This window comes from Gymnoscopelus braueri (genome assembly GCF_963280865.1).
Source record: "Gymnoscopelus braueri genome assembly, chromosome: 7".
NCBI classification, from domain to species: Eukaryota; Metazoa; Chordata; class Actinopteri; order Myctophiformes; family Myctophidae; genus Gymnoscopelus; species Gymnoscopelus braueri.
In genome coordinates, this window is record NC_137608.1 from 40,295,526 (window position 1) to 40,316,024 (window position 20,499).

Below are 20,499 nucleotides of genomic sequence, written 5' to 3' on the forward strand. Positions count from 1 at the left end.
CCACAAGGCCCGCTGCCTCCATCTAGTGGCGTTAAAAAATATAGCACCTTTCCACAGCCACACCCCCATTCCTTTTTTTATTTTTTTCTCTTCTATTTGGACAGTTTAATGTTGTTTTGATTGAACAAATTAAAACAAGAGATAACAAACTTTCGTCTCTAACAAATAACTTACCAAATGATGTGGCCTGACCGACAACGCAATCTGCTTCTACAGTACTTGCAACTTGAAAACAGTAAATAATCAGATGTAATCTAGGTGTCTGGATACATTTTTTCCCAAGAACAATGAAATGCCTCAACAGTATACCGTAAGGAAAGTAAGTGTTCTGTCTCTGGAGGACGGCCTGTAGGTTTATGCCTCAGCGGTGGTGGGGAGAGCTCTCACGAAAATGGTTTTGGTGTTCAGACACTTCACGGAGGAATCGGCTGGTAGCTCCTGAGTAAGGTCCTGATTCAGGTAGAGTTTGAGTCGTCTGTTCCGGAGCCCAAACACCTTGGCAGTCTCTGCCAGCAGGCCTGCGTGGTTCAGCCCGTTGTGACCCACTGGGTTCTCCAGAAGGAGGGTGGCAACCTCTCCAGTCAGGCACTCGGCTGGCTGTGCGTTGCAGAGTTGCAGGTTGATATAGGGACAGAGCAGGCCATCTGTAGTGGGGGCGGGGCTAGGGGAGGAGCCTGGTGATGTCACTGACAGAGTTGTACCACTGAGAGCCTGAAGGTCTGATGCATTCGTCAACTCAGTCTTGCCGTTGAAGAAAGAGAGCTGGGTGTTGTTGGTTCCAAATACACTGCTGCACACCTCCTGAAGCTTGTTCATACCCAGTCTGTTGTCTCCAATTGGGTTCTCCAAAAGAACCACCCCCTCTTGTTCCTTGTTCGCAAGTTTGACCCTGAGATTGACATAGGAGCACGCAGGTCTATTCAGATTAATATGGGGAGCTGAAGACCCCTTCAATATGGTCAACTCCAAATCTGAGCCCTTCAGCTGAGTCTTCTCATCTATGATGAGGCTGACGGTGGAGGGGACAGGGTAAGGCAGCAGGGGAGCTTTAATGGTGGCTAGGATGAACTCTGTGTGAGCCTGGATCACAGAGTCCAGGTACTCCCCTGCTGGCAGGCAGCGGTAGTACACTGTTATTTTATCTGAAGGCACCAAGTGTCCCTTCTTTCGTAGCTTCTGGATGCGGTTGATGACCTCTCTTGCCACCCCTTCATCCAACATGGACTGATCTGAGGATACATCCAACAGCACCAACACACCTGGATGCACTCGTGCATCCCAGTGGGCCTCGTACTGCACGGCTGTGCCAGAGCTCTGGTCAAAGGTGTACATGAGCCTCAGGTCATCCTTCTGAAGCTCATGACCGTCCACCTTGATGGAGCCTGTCTTCTGGAAGGCCTCCAGCTGTTCATTGGTCAGCTCTTTGATGGAGGCAGAGACAGTTTGGAAGGCCCCCTTCAGCCTCTTGCCCAGCACCATGTTGTCAGGCTCTGCCCTCAGACGAATGCCATACTTGTCCTTGTCAGTCGATAGAGTCAGCTGGCGCACATTCAGCTCCTCCAGGATGTATTTTTTCAGAGACTGGATGTCTTCAGGGTCCTGGTGGTCCTGGTGGATCACAACAACTTCCTTCAGAGGGTACTTCACAGGTAGTACTGTTTTCCTGTCTCGGATCACTCTGCCCAGCTCGATCACCGACCGCATCTGGGAGAAGGCGCTCTCAATGCGCTTGTTAATCAAATCCTCCCTGACCTGGGGCAGCATGAGATAGTGGATGCTGCTGCTGTCCTTCTCATCCACAGAGGCTGGGTCAATGAGGTGAACCAGGTTCTGGTACATCATCTCTGTGATGAATGGAGTGAAGGGAGCCATCAGCCTGCACATGGAGAAGAGAACGCTGAAGAGGGTCTTGAGCGCCCACAGGCAGTCCCCAGCACCACTCTCTCCCTTGAGGCGGCGACGGTTGGTCCTCACGTACCAGTTGGTGAGCATGTCCACAAACTTGACGAGCCGCGGCACCACAGTGTACAGACGGTATGCGTCCATCTCCTTCTTGAAGAACTGGATGAGAGACTGTGTGAAGGACTGGATCCATTTATCCATGATGTTATCACTCTTTGCTGTGTCTGTCTCATTGTACAGGAACTGGACGTCCTCCTCCTTGTCCAGCCGATGCACATTCTGCACCAGGAAGCGATAGGCGTTGTACCAGGGCAGGAACACGTCCTTCAGCACGTCACGCACGCCATCCTCCTTAAAACGTAGGTTCTCTGCTCTACTGGAGACTACTGGAGAGTTTATCAGATACAGTCTGAGGGCATCTGCTCCATAGTCCTTCATTATCAGTCCTGGATCTGGGTAGTTTTCCTTGCGCTTGCTCAGTTTCTGTCCATCGCTCGCCAGCACCAGTCCATTGACGATGACATTCTTGAATGGCGGCTTCCCAAACAGAGCTGTGGACAGCACCAACAGGGTATAGAACCATCCTCTGGTCTGGTCAATGCCCTCAGCAATGAAGTCAGCAGGGAAAGTGTCCTCGAACTCCTTCCTGTTTTCAAAAGGGTAGTGAGCCTGGGCGTAGGGCATGCTGCCGCTTTCAAACCAGCAGTCAAACACCTCCGTCACCCTACGCAGCTCGCCCTTACCACACCGTGATGAGATGGTCAGGTGGTCAATGCTCTCCCGATGTAGATCAGTTACTCTGACTCCCGTCAGCTCCTCCAGTTCTCCTATGGATCCTATACACACCACCTCCTCAAGGTCATCGCTGACCCAAAGAGGGATGGGGGTGCCCCAGTAGCGGTTCCTGGAAACTGCCCAATCATGTGCGTCCCTCAGCCAGTTCCCAAATCGCTTCTCGCCAACAAAATCTGGAACCCAATTGCATTTTCCATTGTTCTCCAGTAGTTTCTCCACCATGTGCTCCACTCTGACAAACCAGCTCGGGACGGCTTTGTAGATCAAAGGGGTGTCAGACCTCCAGCAGAATGGGTAGCTATGCTTGTAAGAGCTGGTATTGACCAGACGGCCATTCTCCTTCAGCCACTTGATGATGTTCTTGTCTGCATCCTTGACATACTGTCCTACAAAGTCTGTGACCTCTGGAGTGAAGCAGCCTGAGGCGTCCACGGGGCAGACAGGAGCCTGGTCTCTCTGGATGATGCCGTACTCCATGCAGATTCTGTGATCATCAGCTCCAAAGTACGGTGCCTGGTGAACCACTCCAGTGCCCTCCTCCTCTTTGACGTAGTTATCCGTCACTACGTGGAACGCACCTTTCTCTCCACACTTGGAAAAGTACTGAAAGAGAGGCTTGTATTTCTTTCCTTTCAACGCCTTGCCTGGAAATTTGTCCAGGATGGTGTACTCGCTCTCAGACTTAAACTGAGCTCCAAGCCTGGCCTCCATCATAATGTAGGTTTGACCTGTTTTGTTGCCTGTAACCTTGACATACTGCAACTCTGGGTTGACACAGAGGGCCAGGTTGCTAGGCAACGTCCAGGGTGTGGTTGTCCAGGCAATCAGAGATACACCTTCGTCCTCCAGCAGTGGGAAGTTGACAATCACTGACTGGTCCTGAACATCCTTGTAGTTCAGGTTGGATTCAAAGTTTGAGAGGGGGGTGTTGCAGGCAGTGGAATAAGGCATGACCTTGACGCCCCTGTACACCAGACCCTTGTCATAAAGCTGCTTAAATACCCACCAGACAGTCTCCATGAACTCGGGGTAGAGAGTCTTGTAGTCATTCTTAAAATCAACCCATCTGCCCATTCTTCTCACTGAGATCTCCCAGTCATTGGAGTATCTCATGACAATGTCTCTGCACTTCTTGTTGTATTCAGCAATGCCCATCTTGGCCACGTCGTCAGGCCCTTTGATGTTCCAGGTTTTGTCAATCTCATATTCCACAGGCAACCCGTGACAGTCCCAGCCAAAGCGTCGGTCCACATGAAAGCCACTCTGGTGGGCAAAGCGGGTGACAATGTCCTTTATGGTACCAGCCAGGATGTGCCCATAGTGGGGACGACCAGTGGCAAAGGGAGGACCATCATAGAACGTGTATTTGGGCCTGTTTTTGGACTGTTTGAGGCATTCCTTGAAGCAGTCCTTGTCCTTCCAGAACTGGAGGATCTTCTCTTCCTCAGAGGGAAAGTTGATGGATTCAGGGACTGGCTCCACCATGATCTCTTCGATGCTTCTCTCTGTAAGTAGCGTCGCTGATTACACTGGATTGTCTGATGAGCTATTCCTGATTGGGTCTATGTTGTTCACTCTGGAAGGGTTAAGACTGGGTCTAATGCCGATGATGAGAGTAGTTCAACCCTGACATACGGCTTGCTTTATACCACTGAGGGTGGCTCCTGACATCACGGCGGTGATGTCAGGTGGTGTCAGGCATTCCCACATATGGAGCTGGCTATGTCTGTCATGCCCAAACCGGGGACTATGATGTCAGTCCTGGATGGTTCCGGTTATCTCCGTATATGGGGTTTCTAGAAGGAGTGTTCTGATGTCAGAGCTAGGTATGTTTTAGGAATCTCCTTTTCTAGCTATTCTATACTGTCAGGCTTTGTCTCCATTTATGGGGATAGGCGAGTATGGAAGTAGTTACTGTCTCTCGGGGTCGCTCAGGAAGCCACTCAACCAAGGCTAGTCGAGCCTTTATATACTATATCAAACCCGATATGCCCATACTGTATATAGGCATGTCCCTATAACTCATACATAACCATAAACAAACCTGATAGGCCCATATATAGGCATGTCACTATGACTCAGACATAACATGTGCGGTGCCCGCCGGCGAGTCATTCTGCTTGTTCCGATATGCGGTTGTCCAGAACTGCCGATCCAACCGATATGTTCATATATTTGCATATATGGATATCCAGTTGACCAGAACCGCCGATCCAACCAATATGCACATATATGGACATGCCATATACTGGTATGGGCATATACTAATGATCAGGGTTCTCCATATACGGACATAAAAAGGACACAGGTAGACAGACAGATACAAAGTGACGCACCTGAAAATGTATTTTCTGTATATTAAAGAGATATTAAAGAGATGGAGAGACGGGGAGAACCCTGTTACTGAACAAACACTATAGCAATGATTACTGAATCAGAATATAGAGATCTGACCTTTTCAGAAAAACCACAAGATATCACGTACCCTACCTTTAACTGGAAATAAGGGGCATATACATTTTGTGTTATTACAAATGACAAATGGCAGTATTCAATAAAGTCATGTCAGCATATTCGTCTTGTCAGTAGGCCTTTCCTGTCCGTGTCTATGGACAGGTATGCCTACTGCAGGAGAACCCTATTTGCCAAATACTGTAATCACAATACATTTTTTCTTAGCTTCTTTACTTTCTGTTTCTGCATATGCAGAAGATTATGGATATTTTCTGAAGAAATATCCTCAAGCCTGTGAATAGCGCTGCCAGAAGTTCAGAGTTTGAGCAGAAACAACCAACTCTGGGCATTCGCATGCCTCACTGATGGGTTCATGTCAGTGTCACTGACTGGACCAATATTTTTCATTACTTGAACACGTATTATACTAAAAATAAGTGGTGTTTACTAAAGGATGACCCACTAAATAGGAGATCTATGACCACACTTCCCAGGATGTGTAAGTCAGGAGGAAGCTGCAGGGGGTGAGTTTTGTGTGAGCTGCACCTCAACAACACTGCAACACTGTGATAAGAAGCAGCAGCAAAAGCATCTACTAACTACACTATGGGACTGCTGCTGCTGCTGCATGCTGTAGTGCTGCTGTGGGGTCTGTCGTGATCCTGTCCTACACTGTAAAATCTTCACTGTTAATTTAACATAGAGAGCACTACAAATGCACCCGTTGGTTACATTTGTACGCTCTCCGAGTTATATTTACAGGATTTTAAGCACTGCTGGAGTAATATACTTATGCACCACAGCACCAGGACCAGCATAATCTAGAATTCTGGAAATACTGCCATGAATTACTTAGTAAGAAAGATTGAAAACACTATAGAATTTGATGTCACCTTTGAATTGCTTTATGCAACCAAGAGGTTAAACGTAATTGAATTAGCTGAATGCACATACCACAGTCTGTCTTCAATGTAAATGTGGTATTGCTGACCTTTTTATAATCGGTGTGTGTCATAGAAAAGTGTGTGTGTACTTGTGTGTATATTATGGGTATATGTCCACTCCACAGCCCCATTACCCCCAGGTCATTTTTGAGCAGTCCACCCACCATTGGGCAGGCTAAGAAAATTGTGTCTGACCCCTCCCATGTATTATACCCTGAGTATGAGTTTCTGCCATCAGAGGTACAGGGTCCCCGCTTGGAGCTATAATAGGTACAAGTACTCTTTTGTCCCTCTGTCAATCACACACCTCAACACTTCTCTTGTTGCACTAGGTATGTTGGTTGGGGGCGATATATTGTGCTGGAGGGTGATGTATAGGCCTAAATGACTGTTAGGGTTGTGTGTGTCACCGTGTGCCTTATTGTTTTTAGTTTTTGTACTGTATTGTATGGTAATGTATTGTATTGTATTGTGTATGCATGCTGCTGGTCCGTGTCTCCAAGACAAATTTCTCTGAAGGGAGACAAAATAAAGTAACCCTGAATCGTGAACCTTCAGCAATCATTTCTTGACACAGATTTGCTGATTTCAAAACATCTATTGAAGGAAAGTCTCATACAAAGGCTAACACAACCTGTATAGGCTGCAGAGGCAGAGAAAGTGTGTGATAATATCTGTCACAAATCTGTTATGAACAGTTAGAGGACAAAAAAGACAACAGAGCCTAGGGATATATATGCAAGTTGCGGCATTGACATAGATGGATGTCACAACAGAGATGTGCTGGAGTGGTAACAGCGTCCATAAACCTGTGATCGATGTGAACGCCAAGAGGAGGGAAATGTGTTTTCAATGCACATCATCCCATCTCCGTGCGTTGACAGACAGATGTAGTCTACTGCTGACATGTGTTTACCCACACGTGTCGCTCTAAACACTCACATCCTCATTATTATTCTACACTCACAAACACAGGCAGCAATACAATTTACATGTGCTTACAGAGAGCGTCTGTCAAATGTGCTCTTCTCGAGAACAACGCACCAGCATTGTCAGTTTGAGACTGAATGACAATGCCACAAAAGGAACTGTAGGATTATCATTCAACACAAGAAGCGCACATCAAGTAGTGTGAGAGGTGCAGACGATCATAGGAGAAAACTAGAAAAGTGTGCAGATCCCCGCCAGGCAAGGTTGCCTAACCAGGAATCGCAAAGTTTGGAAGGCAGTCATGAAATGACTCCAGATAATATGTACCCACTTGTGTGAGTTTTGGACTGAATTTGTAGGAGTAGTAGCAAAAAGTGTGTTTTGAAGAAAACGCAAAATTGCTGAACATTGAGTCTGGCACAAATGGCCAGGGCCTATGTGTGGAGTTGCGTCATGATCCAAGGAATACATGGGAAAAAAGACGTGCGTGCCTGTCTGTCTGTCTGTCTGTCTCTGTGTCTGTGTGTGAGAGAGGGAGAGCGAAAGAGAGACACACAAACGTTATAATGTGAAGAGCGGCAGAAAATGTGTGTGTGTGTGTGTGTGCGCGTGCATGTGTGCGTTCGTGTGTGTGCTTGTATGTAAAAGAAAGATGAGACGCACGAACATCAATGTTGTACACAAATAACCTGCTGACTGCAAGCGTGTGTAAAAGAGCCAATACCATATTCTCAACTCTCAATTCCTATCCCAAACACAGAGCTATGAGACAATGAGCAGGTTTCAGAGCAGTAGCATGAACAGAATGCTTGTCTGTTTGTTTTTGTTGCTCAACAGCTTTCTGATTGTTTTTAAACTGCAGACTCTTGTAGAGTACTGCCACCTACTGGCATGGTATTATTTCCTCACGCCAGTGCACAACAGCACTATCAGCTGACCATCTGTGCAGTGTGCAAACGGTGTGCACACAGCTACTTTTGCATAGTGTTGCTCAACATGGGCAGTACAGTACAGCCCCCTAGGAAGTTTTTTGTAAAGAAGGGCACTGAGGTGCTCTTTGGGGGTGGGGGGGGGGCAGTTTAATATATTCAAGCGCACATTTTCTTAATTTCATCGTAGACTTTTTTCATAAACTCTGCATTCAAATGAGGCATGGTTTCTATATTGTGTGAGAAGTTTTTTATTGGGATGATGATGGAAGATTGGCTAGATTTGTAAGTGTTGAATGGGCTTTGTACAGGTAGAAGCATGTCTAGAAAGGCTACTAAAGCCTAAATTATACGTTGTTGTACGACTGTGTTCCTTGCCGAAAATAATACATCTACAACCCAACAACTTGTCATGATGCGACGCGTGGTTGGCTTGTAGATGTCAGGCTCTGTCATGGTAACATTTTATCATGTGGTCACATGATACCATGATATCATGATGATGTCAGTATCATGTCAGTATCATACTGAACATGATACTGACATGATACTGACCATGACCACGATAATGACATGATACTGACCCCTCTCCCGAGGGGTCGTCAGTTGGGAGTTCTTGCTCAGGGACACCTCGACACATTGCCGGGGCCGGGAATCAAACCTGTTTCCCAGGCAGCTACTGTATGGCCTCCCCAACAGTGCACCACCATGCCACCCAACAGCTTAATATCCGGGCTGGGAAAAGTCTGCTCGGGAGAAAATTTCAAAGGAGGGGGAGGGGAGGGAGCCCTCACGACCTCCTGGACCTCCAGGCCTGCACGCTCATCTCGTGCCCGACGACGGCGCCTCTCGCTTCCCATACACCCTCTGGCCTCAGTGCCTCTGATCGTGCAGTGCTACCCTGGCCAGAGGGGAGAGTGCCCTCCGACTCTCACTTCCATGCCCCGCGGCCCTCGCTGACGGCGGCCCACGATGGTCTCCCTGCCCCGGGGGCAGGCAAGTTCTTCACATATTCGTGCTGGTGGGAGTCATAGCCTTGCTCTGGCAAAAAATTCAAGGGAGGGGGAGGACTCCTGACCTCCAGGACCCCCGACAGGGGCCTGCACGCTCGTCTTGTGCCCGAGTTTGGCACCTCTCTCTTCCCATACACCCTGTGGCCTCAGTGCCTTCGTCCCTGCGGTGCTACCCTGGCCAGAGGGTTGAGAGGCGAGCGCCCTCCGTCTCTCACTTCCTTGCCCCACGGCCCTCGCCGACGGCGGCCCACAATGGTCTCTCTGCCCCGGCCTGGCAGGCCGATTCTCCATGCACTCTCCAAGGAATGAGGGGGGCAATCTCATTCTCCAAAGTCAAACCAGCAGTCCTTGTGATTGAGAATGCAAATGGTGATGTTTTCACCTGCAAAGTTATATGTGTTTTACACAGCAGTGGAAGCAGCTGCTTTGTTTCACTTCCATTATCTGGTCCAAACAAGGCAATGCGAGACAGCTCAATGCGTTTGGGATGGACACTCCCCAGGCAGGCATCTGAAGAAGAGTTTGTTCAGTCTAATCTTCACTGTGTGATGTATGACTTCTCCCCCTGCTGTCATACTTGTGTAATCTGCTGTTTGCTCCCTTTTTAAGCCTGGGTGGCACAAGGGGGGTTTGGAGTGGGAACTACATGACGATGATGGGAACTGTCATCACAGTCCCATCGATGGCTGCTGCCAGTGTGCTGTTAATCCCCCAGAGTAATCCCACCAGCACCACAGAGAAATCAGTCACAGCAAAAGGCAAAGGCAGGACAGCACTCTGTAGCGCTCTGCGCAGTGTGCACATACACACAAGTACACAAAGGCATGCTTGCAAAAATACACACTGAGAAAAAGAAATATGTAGATGTGTTTTTGTGCTGATATCATATGGCTCTGCAGCCACAGAAAAAGCAGCGTAATACCTAATTTATGCTCCGTAGTGCGACGGTGTCACCCAAAAATAGCAGATATACAAGCTCACAACGCGTTGCATCTGTGATGCATTGTGAGCTTGTAGATCGGCTATTTTCAGCGTGCGGCGACACCGTTGTAAGGTGAAGTATTAATCAGGCTTAAGGCTTATACTGTAAATGCTGCAGGCTGTAAACATCAGCAGGAGCTCTCCAGCTGTCAGCACACATGCATACACAGAATGATACAGTATATATACATAATATATAATCGTGTCCAAGTACACACAGAAAGAAACACATTGAAAAATGTGTTTTGACAGTACAAAGTGCCACAGTAAAAGGAAGAAGTAACAACTATAACTGTATAGGAAAACCCTTTCATACATTGTGGAGAAAGAAATACAGTCTTATGGATAATTGATATATGCTGTATATGTAAAACTTTGTTGTATGACCGGGTTGCCGATCAGTTTGAATTGGGCTTTAGGGTAGGGGTCTTGATATAGGCCCATACATGTGTATATCTGTATCTGCTGCATATTGCATTCATAGCATGAGATTCAAATGATTACAAATATATTCATGGATGAAAGCTGGCCTCATGAGAAATATGTGACTTTGGGTCGATCAACACTTTTGTCACAAACTGCATCACAACTCTTGACGAAAAGGCTTGTTCAACCAAGTATAAATGAGACGTTAGAGGGCGGTGGGTGACGTGAGTACGGAGACACACTGAGGCTGAAGCTTGATATAAATGTTAATCCATGAACAGCTGTTAATGAGATTTCTTTTGACACATGAACACAACTTGAGCCAGCTCCCACGCATCCACAAGCTGTGTAATATCCTACATATTGGAGGGTGTCTGCATGGTCCTGGGTGACCGAGCTCGATAGATCATAATACCTCTATTATCTCCCAGACTTATCCCTATGGGAGACAAAGAAAGTACAAGATGCGATCTCACTTATATCTTATATATTTCTCCTTGACTAAAATTAAATCTGCTCAACACCGAGGCAATACTTAAGGTGTATTTTCTCCCACTTCAGAAAATATACACATTTAAACTTGCTTTGTTCTCTCTAAAGAAAAATCTTCACCCAATGCTCTGAAATAGGTCTCATTTAATAGAACCTGTATACATCAAACACTCTGCGACAAAACAAATACGCTTTTTTGTGTATGTGATGTGATTGTTCTTGACATGGAAATTTGAGATGCGCTACCTTCTTCAGGTTTTTTGGAATATGCTCACTGGATTTGGGGTTTAGCATTCCACTGAGAATCCCATAGTTCAAACTGCAACCTCTTGTTTCCAACTCAGGTCTCATTTAATTGTCTTTTCCAACTATTATATGAAGATGTATCTATTGGAAGTGCTATTGAAATGGCTTGTGGTTTTCAGAACAGGGATGTCAAGTAGTGACAGACCAACACACAATTAAATTAGGTTTCTAAGTACAAAAAGTAAAAGTTGCACTGCACCAAATATATGGTGCATAAAACACGGAGTCAGATAGTGGGGGGAACACTAATCTTCATCTTAGTTCTAACTTGTATTTCCACTTCCTCAGAATGTTCGTGCTGTGGATCAAATAATTGTCCAGGTGGTGTAATAATGAGATAATTATTGATGTGATAATAATCACATCTAGATATTGTTTCCGCATAAACTGCCTTGGGAGCTATATTAAGGCTTCAACAAAGCTTAATTAGCCTATCACAGAAGACAAAGCAATATATCCCTCCTCGTTGCTCTCATTTCCTCCTCAGAAGATTTCATGAGACTCAATGAATCAAAGATGGCTCCAATGTGGATCTCAGACTTCACATGGCCAGCCTGTGAAGTCTATGACGTATGTCTCCAAAACAAATTGCAAGGTTTCAGCCCAATCTGAGCCCATTTGACTTCCATTATAAAATGTAAGTTAAATATATATATCTTTTTGAAAGTATAAAGCATGAAAAAAATTGTGGTAGTACTGTACTTCTAGCCTATCTCTGGTCCATAGCGTAAGAAGGAGTTCTCCTTAACTCTTCTTTTCTTTTCAAGATCTTTTTATTGGTTTTTAGTACAAGGCCCAGGGGCAAGCATACTGCACATACAAATCTTTTCATATTGTATCACAAAAAAGACAAACAAAATGTACATATACTACATAACCCTATCCCACCCTCCCCCCACCTTCAATCCCCAGGACAGTTGTAGGGTACAATCGTAAGAAAAAATTAGAAATAAAAGGAAAAACAAAAGGCACGAAATTTAATCAGAGCAGATAGAATAGAAAAAAAGCAGATATATAAAAATAAATAAAAAACATTTTAGGTTTGCTGTGTGCTGCACTCCTTAACTCTTGTAACGCTACGGACCAGAGCTACTTCTAGCCTACTGGCAGTGGGCACAATAACTTTGGGGCTGATCTAGCCTTAGATCAAGACTATCGTAGATGTATTTTATCGATTTTGACAATATAAAAATGTAAAAATCGATAAAATACATCTACGATAGTCTTGATCTAAGGCTAGGGCAGTCCAGTCTGGAGATTAACTCCAGATACACAAGACACAAACACACTCTTACTGTATTTGCCCCTGAGGAGCCAAGCCATAAAAACTGTATCAAATGGAGGGTGGCCTAATATGAATATGCATACTGGGGTCCTTGAAATTAAAAGGGTTGAGAATCACTGCAGATGATACAATCAATGAAAAGCAAATATGTCCACTGTGTCCACTCTTTTTGTGTTCAAACTGTGAAGTGATTGAATAAAAAGAGAGAGCTGCATATCCTCATTTTCTCCAATAGAATGTGTTTTCTGTTTCAGCGCCACAGTGCCTTTCTCAGGGTGTGTTTAGGCTGAGTGGAGTCTTTTTAAAACAAAGGGTGATAGTTGACAGGTGTAAGTCATTAGTGCAATTAGTGATGAGCGATGGGTGCATACTTGGAAAGAAAGTAGCTGACAGTTAAAACAAGACAACATACATTATTTACTAATTCAATTCAGTCAGCTGATTGGTGGGTCTGTCACAACAACAGATTGCAAAAACATAACTTGCATTTGCAGAATGTTTGTAGAAAAACAAGTGTGCATATATATATATATATATATATATATATATATATATATATATATATATATATATATATATATATGCAAATGAGATAAAATAAATGACTTATTATAGTATTAGGGTAGTAGCATGAAACTTCATCAATAGTACATTTGATTGGTCCATTGTGATATGACGTACATAATAAGGCCATTATATTAACTCATGTTAACTCATATATCATATGTAAATACACTTGTTTTAAAATGGTGACGTGGATAAGTAGCAGAACGGATGATTTGTTTGTCAGTTTTTTATGCAAGCCTCATTGGCTCCATGACAACTACAGTGAATTACAGTACATCTATAATAGGCTACACAATTTGTGTGACAGACGCGGAGGTCAGAGAAGGAGACTGTACAAACTTCAATCTTTTCAGTTGCTGGCATGCTGAGACGTAGGGATGCACGATATTGAAATTTTGCCCGATATCCGATTACTGAACATAATTTATGCATGGTCAAAACGACCAATACCGATATCGCACTACAAGTTCCCAATAGGGTTTACCTTACACCTGTTATACGGTAGCTATATGGTTCTGGGTGCAGATGCTGAATTCTAATTAACAGTGCATTCTTATTACCTGATGTATTAGGCCTACTGATGCACATTAGTTCAAAGTTCCAGAAAACACTGATTGAATCTGATCTGCAGCCTTCACAAGGTTTTTCCAGCTTCACATTCAAACATAATAAAATATCAGCTAAATCCGATATATTATTTTGATATCGGTCCGATACGAAGTTGCAATTCTAATGCTGATATAGGTGATACCGATATGATGACTGATTAATCGTGCATCCCTACTGAGAGGTCTTGATTTAAGTGCACCACATTGCCATGTGGACATGCACACGCCCAGTATTGTTGTGCGAGGGCCCCAAGAAAAGATAATGAAGTGATGGCTGTGACTGACCATGTCTGCAATCTGTGAACTAAAGGGCAAATATGACAGGTTATTTCACTGCAATGTGCAATTATGTACAGTGCAGACCAGGCAGCAAATTATTTATCCATACCTTTGAGAGGGGGTTATAAATGCTACCCATACACTAGGACTTGTGAAGGTGATGAGTTGATAGAAGGGGTCAGACCATGTGTCAATTGAACCCGCCATCATTGTCATTGGCTGGACATTAGGTCACGGGGTAGGCATCGGTAGAATCAGATTGTCGAGAATGAAAGGTGCCAGGGGCAACGTTCAATAAAACATGAGAGCAATCTTCTCACCAGAAGTAAAACTGCCTGGCAGTTCAACTCTAGGCAGCCCAAACAGATTTCCCCTGTGAGCCAAGAGCATTGCAGCCGCTCATTCACTATGCCCCAGCAATCCACGCTGCCGTCAAATCGACAGCCATTGCCAGAAATAGCACTGGAAATTGGCCAAACTATCAAACAGCATTTGACCTCTGACAGAGCTTATCTCATACTCGTAAACATATGGCACAGAAATGATAGTGTGTCTGGCTGTCCGCTGTAGCTTATGTCTCTGCCTCATTAACCGCTGATATTGGAGGGGTTATCTCAGTCCACACAGCTTACTATTTTACAACTGTAGTTCACCTTATCCTGAGTGGAAGGAGCAGGGCTCAGTTGTCTGGAAAAAAATATTTCAGATGAAACATCTTTTGAATGTGGTGATTCTTCATGTTGGGAGAAACACCTGCCGCTCCGCTATAAAATGGTACCTGCACAGCTACCCAAGCCATTTACTGTATGTCCTGAGTTGCTGCTTAAGACTGTCTAAATAGTAGTCTTCAAGAGACAAGAAGGTGGCCGCACACACTGGTAGCCAAAGTGCCAATACTTTATTTTTGGACAAAGGGTTCTTCATACCCTGAAGAAGGCAGTTAGTTACTTGCCGAAACCGGGCCGGCACCACTGTAAGGACTTCGGTGTGCGTAGCATTCTCGTGCCCTGTCTGCCACAGGGCATAAGATCAGAAGACAGGTGAGACAGACGGGTACAACAGGTACTCTGACAAATCCCCCGACACTATGAATTTCTAGTAGGTGAACATTTCCAAAGAATCCTATATTAAAATTGGCTTAAGGGAGGACCGGCCAACCACGTCATCACGCTCATGTCACTATGACTCAGCCATATAACCATATAAGGAGTTCCCAATGCAGCTGTGCCCAAATATGGAGTGTGTTGTCTAACCTCAATGTGTCATCATGGCAACAAACAACAGATGCAAGATAATGTAAAGTACTGTATGTGGACTTACATGGCTGTGCATCAGATGAACACCAGCTCTTTGTGTGTTGTCATAAATGGAGCAAAATTGCTGGATGGAAACTAGGTGTTTACGTGGTCATACAAATAAATGGCTGCACTGGATGGATGTGCCACAGGAGGAACATGTACAGTAAGTGGTACATCGGACCCCATTGCATTCCTGGAGACAATCTACAGGGGGGGCTGACACGTTAAGGCTTACTTCCCTTTTGCTGAGATAGAGTGCCAAGTCCTTGGAATTACCTGACAAGCCATGATCAGGTCCAGAGGATTAACAGGAGAGTTCTCCTCCAAAAGAATAAATCTAAAAACATTTTCATCTCCAGAGAGTGGCTTAGGTGGAGGCCAATGAGTGAATGTCAGACCTTGACCTTAATTTATGTATATTTCCCTCGTGCGAGCTCACAACAGCATGACATGCAGGCTGAGCAGTTAGTCATCCATGTTATTAGATTTTTTCCCCCCCCTCATATGACAGGAGGTGATGTTGGTGGTGTGTAGTTGGCATGCTGAAAGCCGCCAACATGTCAATCTCACAATAAGTAAATGGACAGATATTACAAATGGCATTATGTGCAATCATGTTATGTCACGACACACACATGATCAGGTGGGGTACATTTGAATGCCCATAAACAAGAGATTAACAAGTGCTACAGCAATGCAGTTGTGCTGCCATCTAGTGTCACAAGCAGACCTTGCTTCCTGTCGAGCTTGCAGAGGGATGTGGATGTATTCATTGTATTGTAATTTCTCCCATGTAAATGTGCATGTGTCTGTGTAATTGTTTTTGCTGATGGTGGGAATCATATTCCAACCTTCAGCCCATTAACGATTACAAGAACACATGTATTTCCGTCAAGGTTTTACTCTCCTCAAGTTGCAGCAGTATGTAGTAGGAATATACAGTAGTTATACTTTGTTCTACTATGGGAAATGTATACTATCCCCAGGGAATCAGAGCTAATGCTGCAGACATTGCCTGCTCTGTCCTCCACAGATGCCTGTTGTGGTTGGGCTCAGCTCTGTGATTGACTGCAGGGATGGGCCACAGCAGAAGCCACTCATCATTTCAGGAGCTGTATAGATGACCCAGGAACAGAGATGCAGGCCACACACTGTGTCATCTGTCAGGCAAGCTGTGCAGGTGCAGAAGAGAGGATGGGCCAATAGAAGATGAACTGGACAGGGATCTGAAACACTTAAGCACTATATACTTTGTTTGCATGACAAATAGCGGCAATAGCTGATCTACGAGCTCACATTGTGAGCTTGTAGATCTGCTATTTTCACTATTTTCTGAACCCCCCCCCCCCCCAACACAGCCCTTTATCTCCCCTCACACTATCACTCATGCTGAGATACGTCCTGTGTGTTACGAGCCACAGGAGCAGACTTTACAACTAGGAAATAAAGGAACTGTTGAAGGATGATGGGGCTCAACGACAGCCAGACTGTGGTTGCTGCCGTATCTGTAATCTGAATCGGAATCTCTTTATTCACCCAAGTACAATAAATGTACAGGGATTCATCTCGGTGGCACTGATACAGAGACATGATGTCTCTGTTCCAATGCTTGCTAGCAAGAAACATTCCTGCATGTCTGTACACAGAAAAAACTAACCGCATAGTGCGAGTGTAACCCAAGTGTTAACCCCTAGCATCCCTATTCTAGGCATGCCATATTAGGTGAACATTCAGTGAAAATAACTGATGTACAAGCTCACAACCCGTGGCATTAAGGCGGTCTATGGGGGAAGGGGAAGCTTGTACATTTGCTATTTTGAGTGAAGAGATTTGCTTGTATGGCTATTTTCAGCGAAGAGATTTGGTGTAGAGGGAGAAAAAAAAGAAACTACCAAGTGCAGACCACTGGGGGACCCCAGTCAACAAAGTATATAGGGTTTAAGTGGTTTATTTAATCCTTGCTGGTAAATCTACACTTTTAGAGTTAAATTAACAGGCTGGATTCATAGTAGCTCCTTGATGAAAGGTTACATTGTGGAGGGGGTCTTTGAAGAAGAGGAGACATCCGAGCGCTCGAAAAATAACGGAGGAGAGGGCGTAAAATCAATGTGCTTTAATCATGTTTACAAAAAGTGTTTCGACCTGCAACTGGTCTTCATCAGGGCAAGTATGGGTCTTTGTTTGTATCACAATCCTTCGACTCTTTGAATTGGCTGAGGCAGTACATGATTCCCAAAAAGTAGATTCTCACAACGTGTTGTTGTGAGCTTGTAAATCGGCAACTTTTTGCTGTTTTTGAAATAGGGATTACGTTTTTTTTGTTTTTGTTTTGTAGGTCTGGGTCATGGGGGGACACCACATTTCTCTTTTTGAGTCTCGAGCTGAAAGAGTTTGGGAAACCCTGCAATAAGAAAATGTTATTCCAAAAAGCGGCGCAGTTCAATGATCTGTTGAATGTGATCAGTGGGTGAGGTAGAGCCTCACAGGCGGACATATCGCTCTGGTCACGGAGAGAAGGAGGAGGGATTGTGTGTGCTCACTGGAGCTGACAGGTACCTACTTCTGATCCAATGTGATTTATTTCCACATAGAGCCTGGATGTGGACAGTGCATGGGCAGGTCAATTTAGTTTGGGAGAAGGAGAGGTTTCTGATTGATAGAGTCTGGGGTCCAACCATGTTCTCCACACTCCGCTCCCCCCATCAGGGCCCCTGATATGGCCGATTAATCCTCAGTACACACAACAGAGGCCTCTGGCAGGGAGACCGATATGTGTGGTGTGATGTGTCGTGTGTGTGTGTGTGTGTGTGTGTGTGTGTGTGTGTGTGTGTGTGTGTGTGTGTGTGTGTGTGTGTGTGTGTGTGTGTGTGTGTGTGTGTGCATGGGTGGGTGGGTGGCTGGCTGTGAGTGCACATATTCAATGTACCTTCTCTCTCTTTATATACAGTGTGTGTGTGTGTGTGTTCCAAATCCACCCTATACTGCCAGCCAAAGAGCAGACTCATGCTCAATGAGCCCAAGATGGGATCCTCGGCTGGAAAGGACTTGTGCTCTCAAGCCCACTCAGGCAAAAGATTGAACGTTTAGCCTGGAGGCACGCTCTTTAGTTTCAACACATTTTTATAAAAGGCCAGAATTTTAAGTATTCCAGATGAGAAACTAAAAAATAACTTTGAATAAACTTCAGCACAGTTAAGTTTTCCCCCACGGAACTATGAAATTACTGTTTAAATAAATTAACATCACCACCAGATGGCAATAAAAACTAAAATCAGAAGTAGATGACATGACAGTATGAGAGGAGTTGGATTACACTGTTTCAATACATGTTTCAGTTGTCTCAAGTTTTAAAACATAATTCTGAATCTGCTCTGTTTCAGTTAATTATATTTAGTAAGTACAGAGACAACATGGCAACACACCTCTAATCTTACTGGGTCAGTGTTCACACAATCTTGGGAATCCATTCGGTAAAAGAAAAAGGGGAAAAAAAAGATTCTGCAATACACTGAAGGATCTGTCTTGAGAGATTACAGTTCACACAAATTCTATTCCTCACAAAGATCAGGAGAAGCCCTTTTCCGTGGAGAAGAGATTGAAATTTTGAAACGGGGGAGAGATTGTGAGAACAATTTGATCTCTTTGAAACGCTCGGAGAGCAACCGTCTGCAAACACTGTCACAAAACCCACAACACCTTCAAAAAGCTAGACGTGCGAATGGGAGCGGAGCGATGTCGATGCGTTCCATTATTAATATCATATATCAGTATGGCTGTACCAGTCCCTGGCGTTTGTTCCAATCTCCCTTCTCCTGGCTCCACCACGTCCTCTACAGTAGGTGTGGTCAAAGTGCTGTCTGATGTTCCATCATCAAGTGCTTGTCCACCGCCTCCCACTCACATCATTCCATACTGTAAACCCAGCCACCCTAAGTGGTTTTATACTTTTATCCAAACAGGAGACCAGACCTCCAGATCAATATTAAGGCCAGTTGTATCAGATATCTATTGAGGCGTATATCTCTTTCTCTCCCCCCTGGCCTATACTGAAAGATTCTATTTTTTAAATCTCATGTACTTCTCTCTCCTGAAGATGAGTGACACTTAATAGATAGCCTCCAACTAATCCTATCTTTATGCTCTGGGGGAAGTAAGTTACAGGCCTGCAGCCCCCTTCACAGTTTATTTCTTTGTTGCTTTATATCATGGCCTACTTAAATGTCATGCTCCATGTCAATGGCCCTCGCAAAACATGAGGAACTGACACATCAAAGAGATAACAAGAATTCTCCCAGTCAAGAGGTTATTGTAGTCGTTGCTGCAGGAAATTCTTGCAGATTGCGTCTTGGCAATATGCCCTTTGTGCCGGCATTGTTTTGGTTGGGCAATTTTGAAAGCTTCCCACACTTGTCATTATACAGAGCTGGTCCCACAGGGATGACCACATGATTTATAGAGGGGTTGTCATCAAGCATGGTGGAAAATAACTACCGTAAGTGCATTTACTCAAGTATTGTACTTAAGAACACTTTTGGGGTACTTTTACTTTACTTGACTATGTACATTTTTCAATACTTTCTTAGTTCTTAGATCACAAAGGCTAATCTTGTTTTTACTCCACTACAACTATTTGAAAACTTTATTTACACGTTAGTTTGTAGATTTAGATGATTATTACAAAACATACATTAACCAATTAAGCCTTATTTTATACTTTGTCTATTTGAAAATAGCCGATCTACAAGCTCACAATGCATCGCGTTGTGAGCTTGAAGATCTGCTCTTTTTGAATGTGTGCTACTGGACTGGTAGTGTTTCGTCCTCTCCAGCAGGAGGTGGTGGAGAGCCAGCATCTCCATAGAGATACATGAAAGCATGCTTCTGACTGTGTGTGTGTGTGTGTGTGTGTGTGTGTGTGTGTGTGTGTGCGTGTGGTGCTTGCGTGCGTGCGTGTGTGCGTGCGCAGTTGTATTACTGTACTTGAGAGAGGGCCAGATGCAATGCATTGTGAGCTTGTAGATCTGCTATTTTCTACTTTAAGGCTGGGGTTCAAAATGGCAATAAAAAAATGGCATTCATAAAGTGATCGTCCTAAAATGCTAATATCCTCATGAGTGAAGTAATACAAACATGTGTGTGTATGTATAATGTGTGTATGTGCTTGCTTGCGTGCGTGTGTGCATGCAGGTTGGGAACTTATCCCCAGAGTCCTACATGACCTCTCGTTCCCCTCTGCTGCACACACCTTGTCAGCAGGTAAGGGTCTTATCTCTTTGGGAGTGAATTGAGG

At 44.6% G+C, this 20,499-nt stretch overlaps 1 protein-coding gene across 1 annotated transcript; it reads right to left on the minus strand.

Moving 5' to 3' along the window:
* Positions 1–320: 320 nt before the first annotated feature.
* LOC308088773 (isoleucine--tRNA ligase, cytoplasmic-like) lies at positions 321–4,182 on the minus strand (the record flags this gene model as incomplete). Its single annotated transcript, XM_080433352.1, has 1 exon — positions 321–4,182. One exon carries the CDS (start codon positions 4,180–4,182, stop codon positions 355–357), a length of 3,828 nt encoding a protein of 1,275 aa, XP_080289478.1. The 3' UTR covers positions 321–354.
* Positions 4,183–20,499: the final 16,317 nt, after the last annotated feature.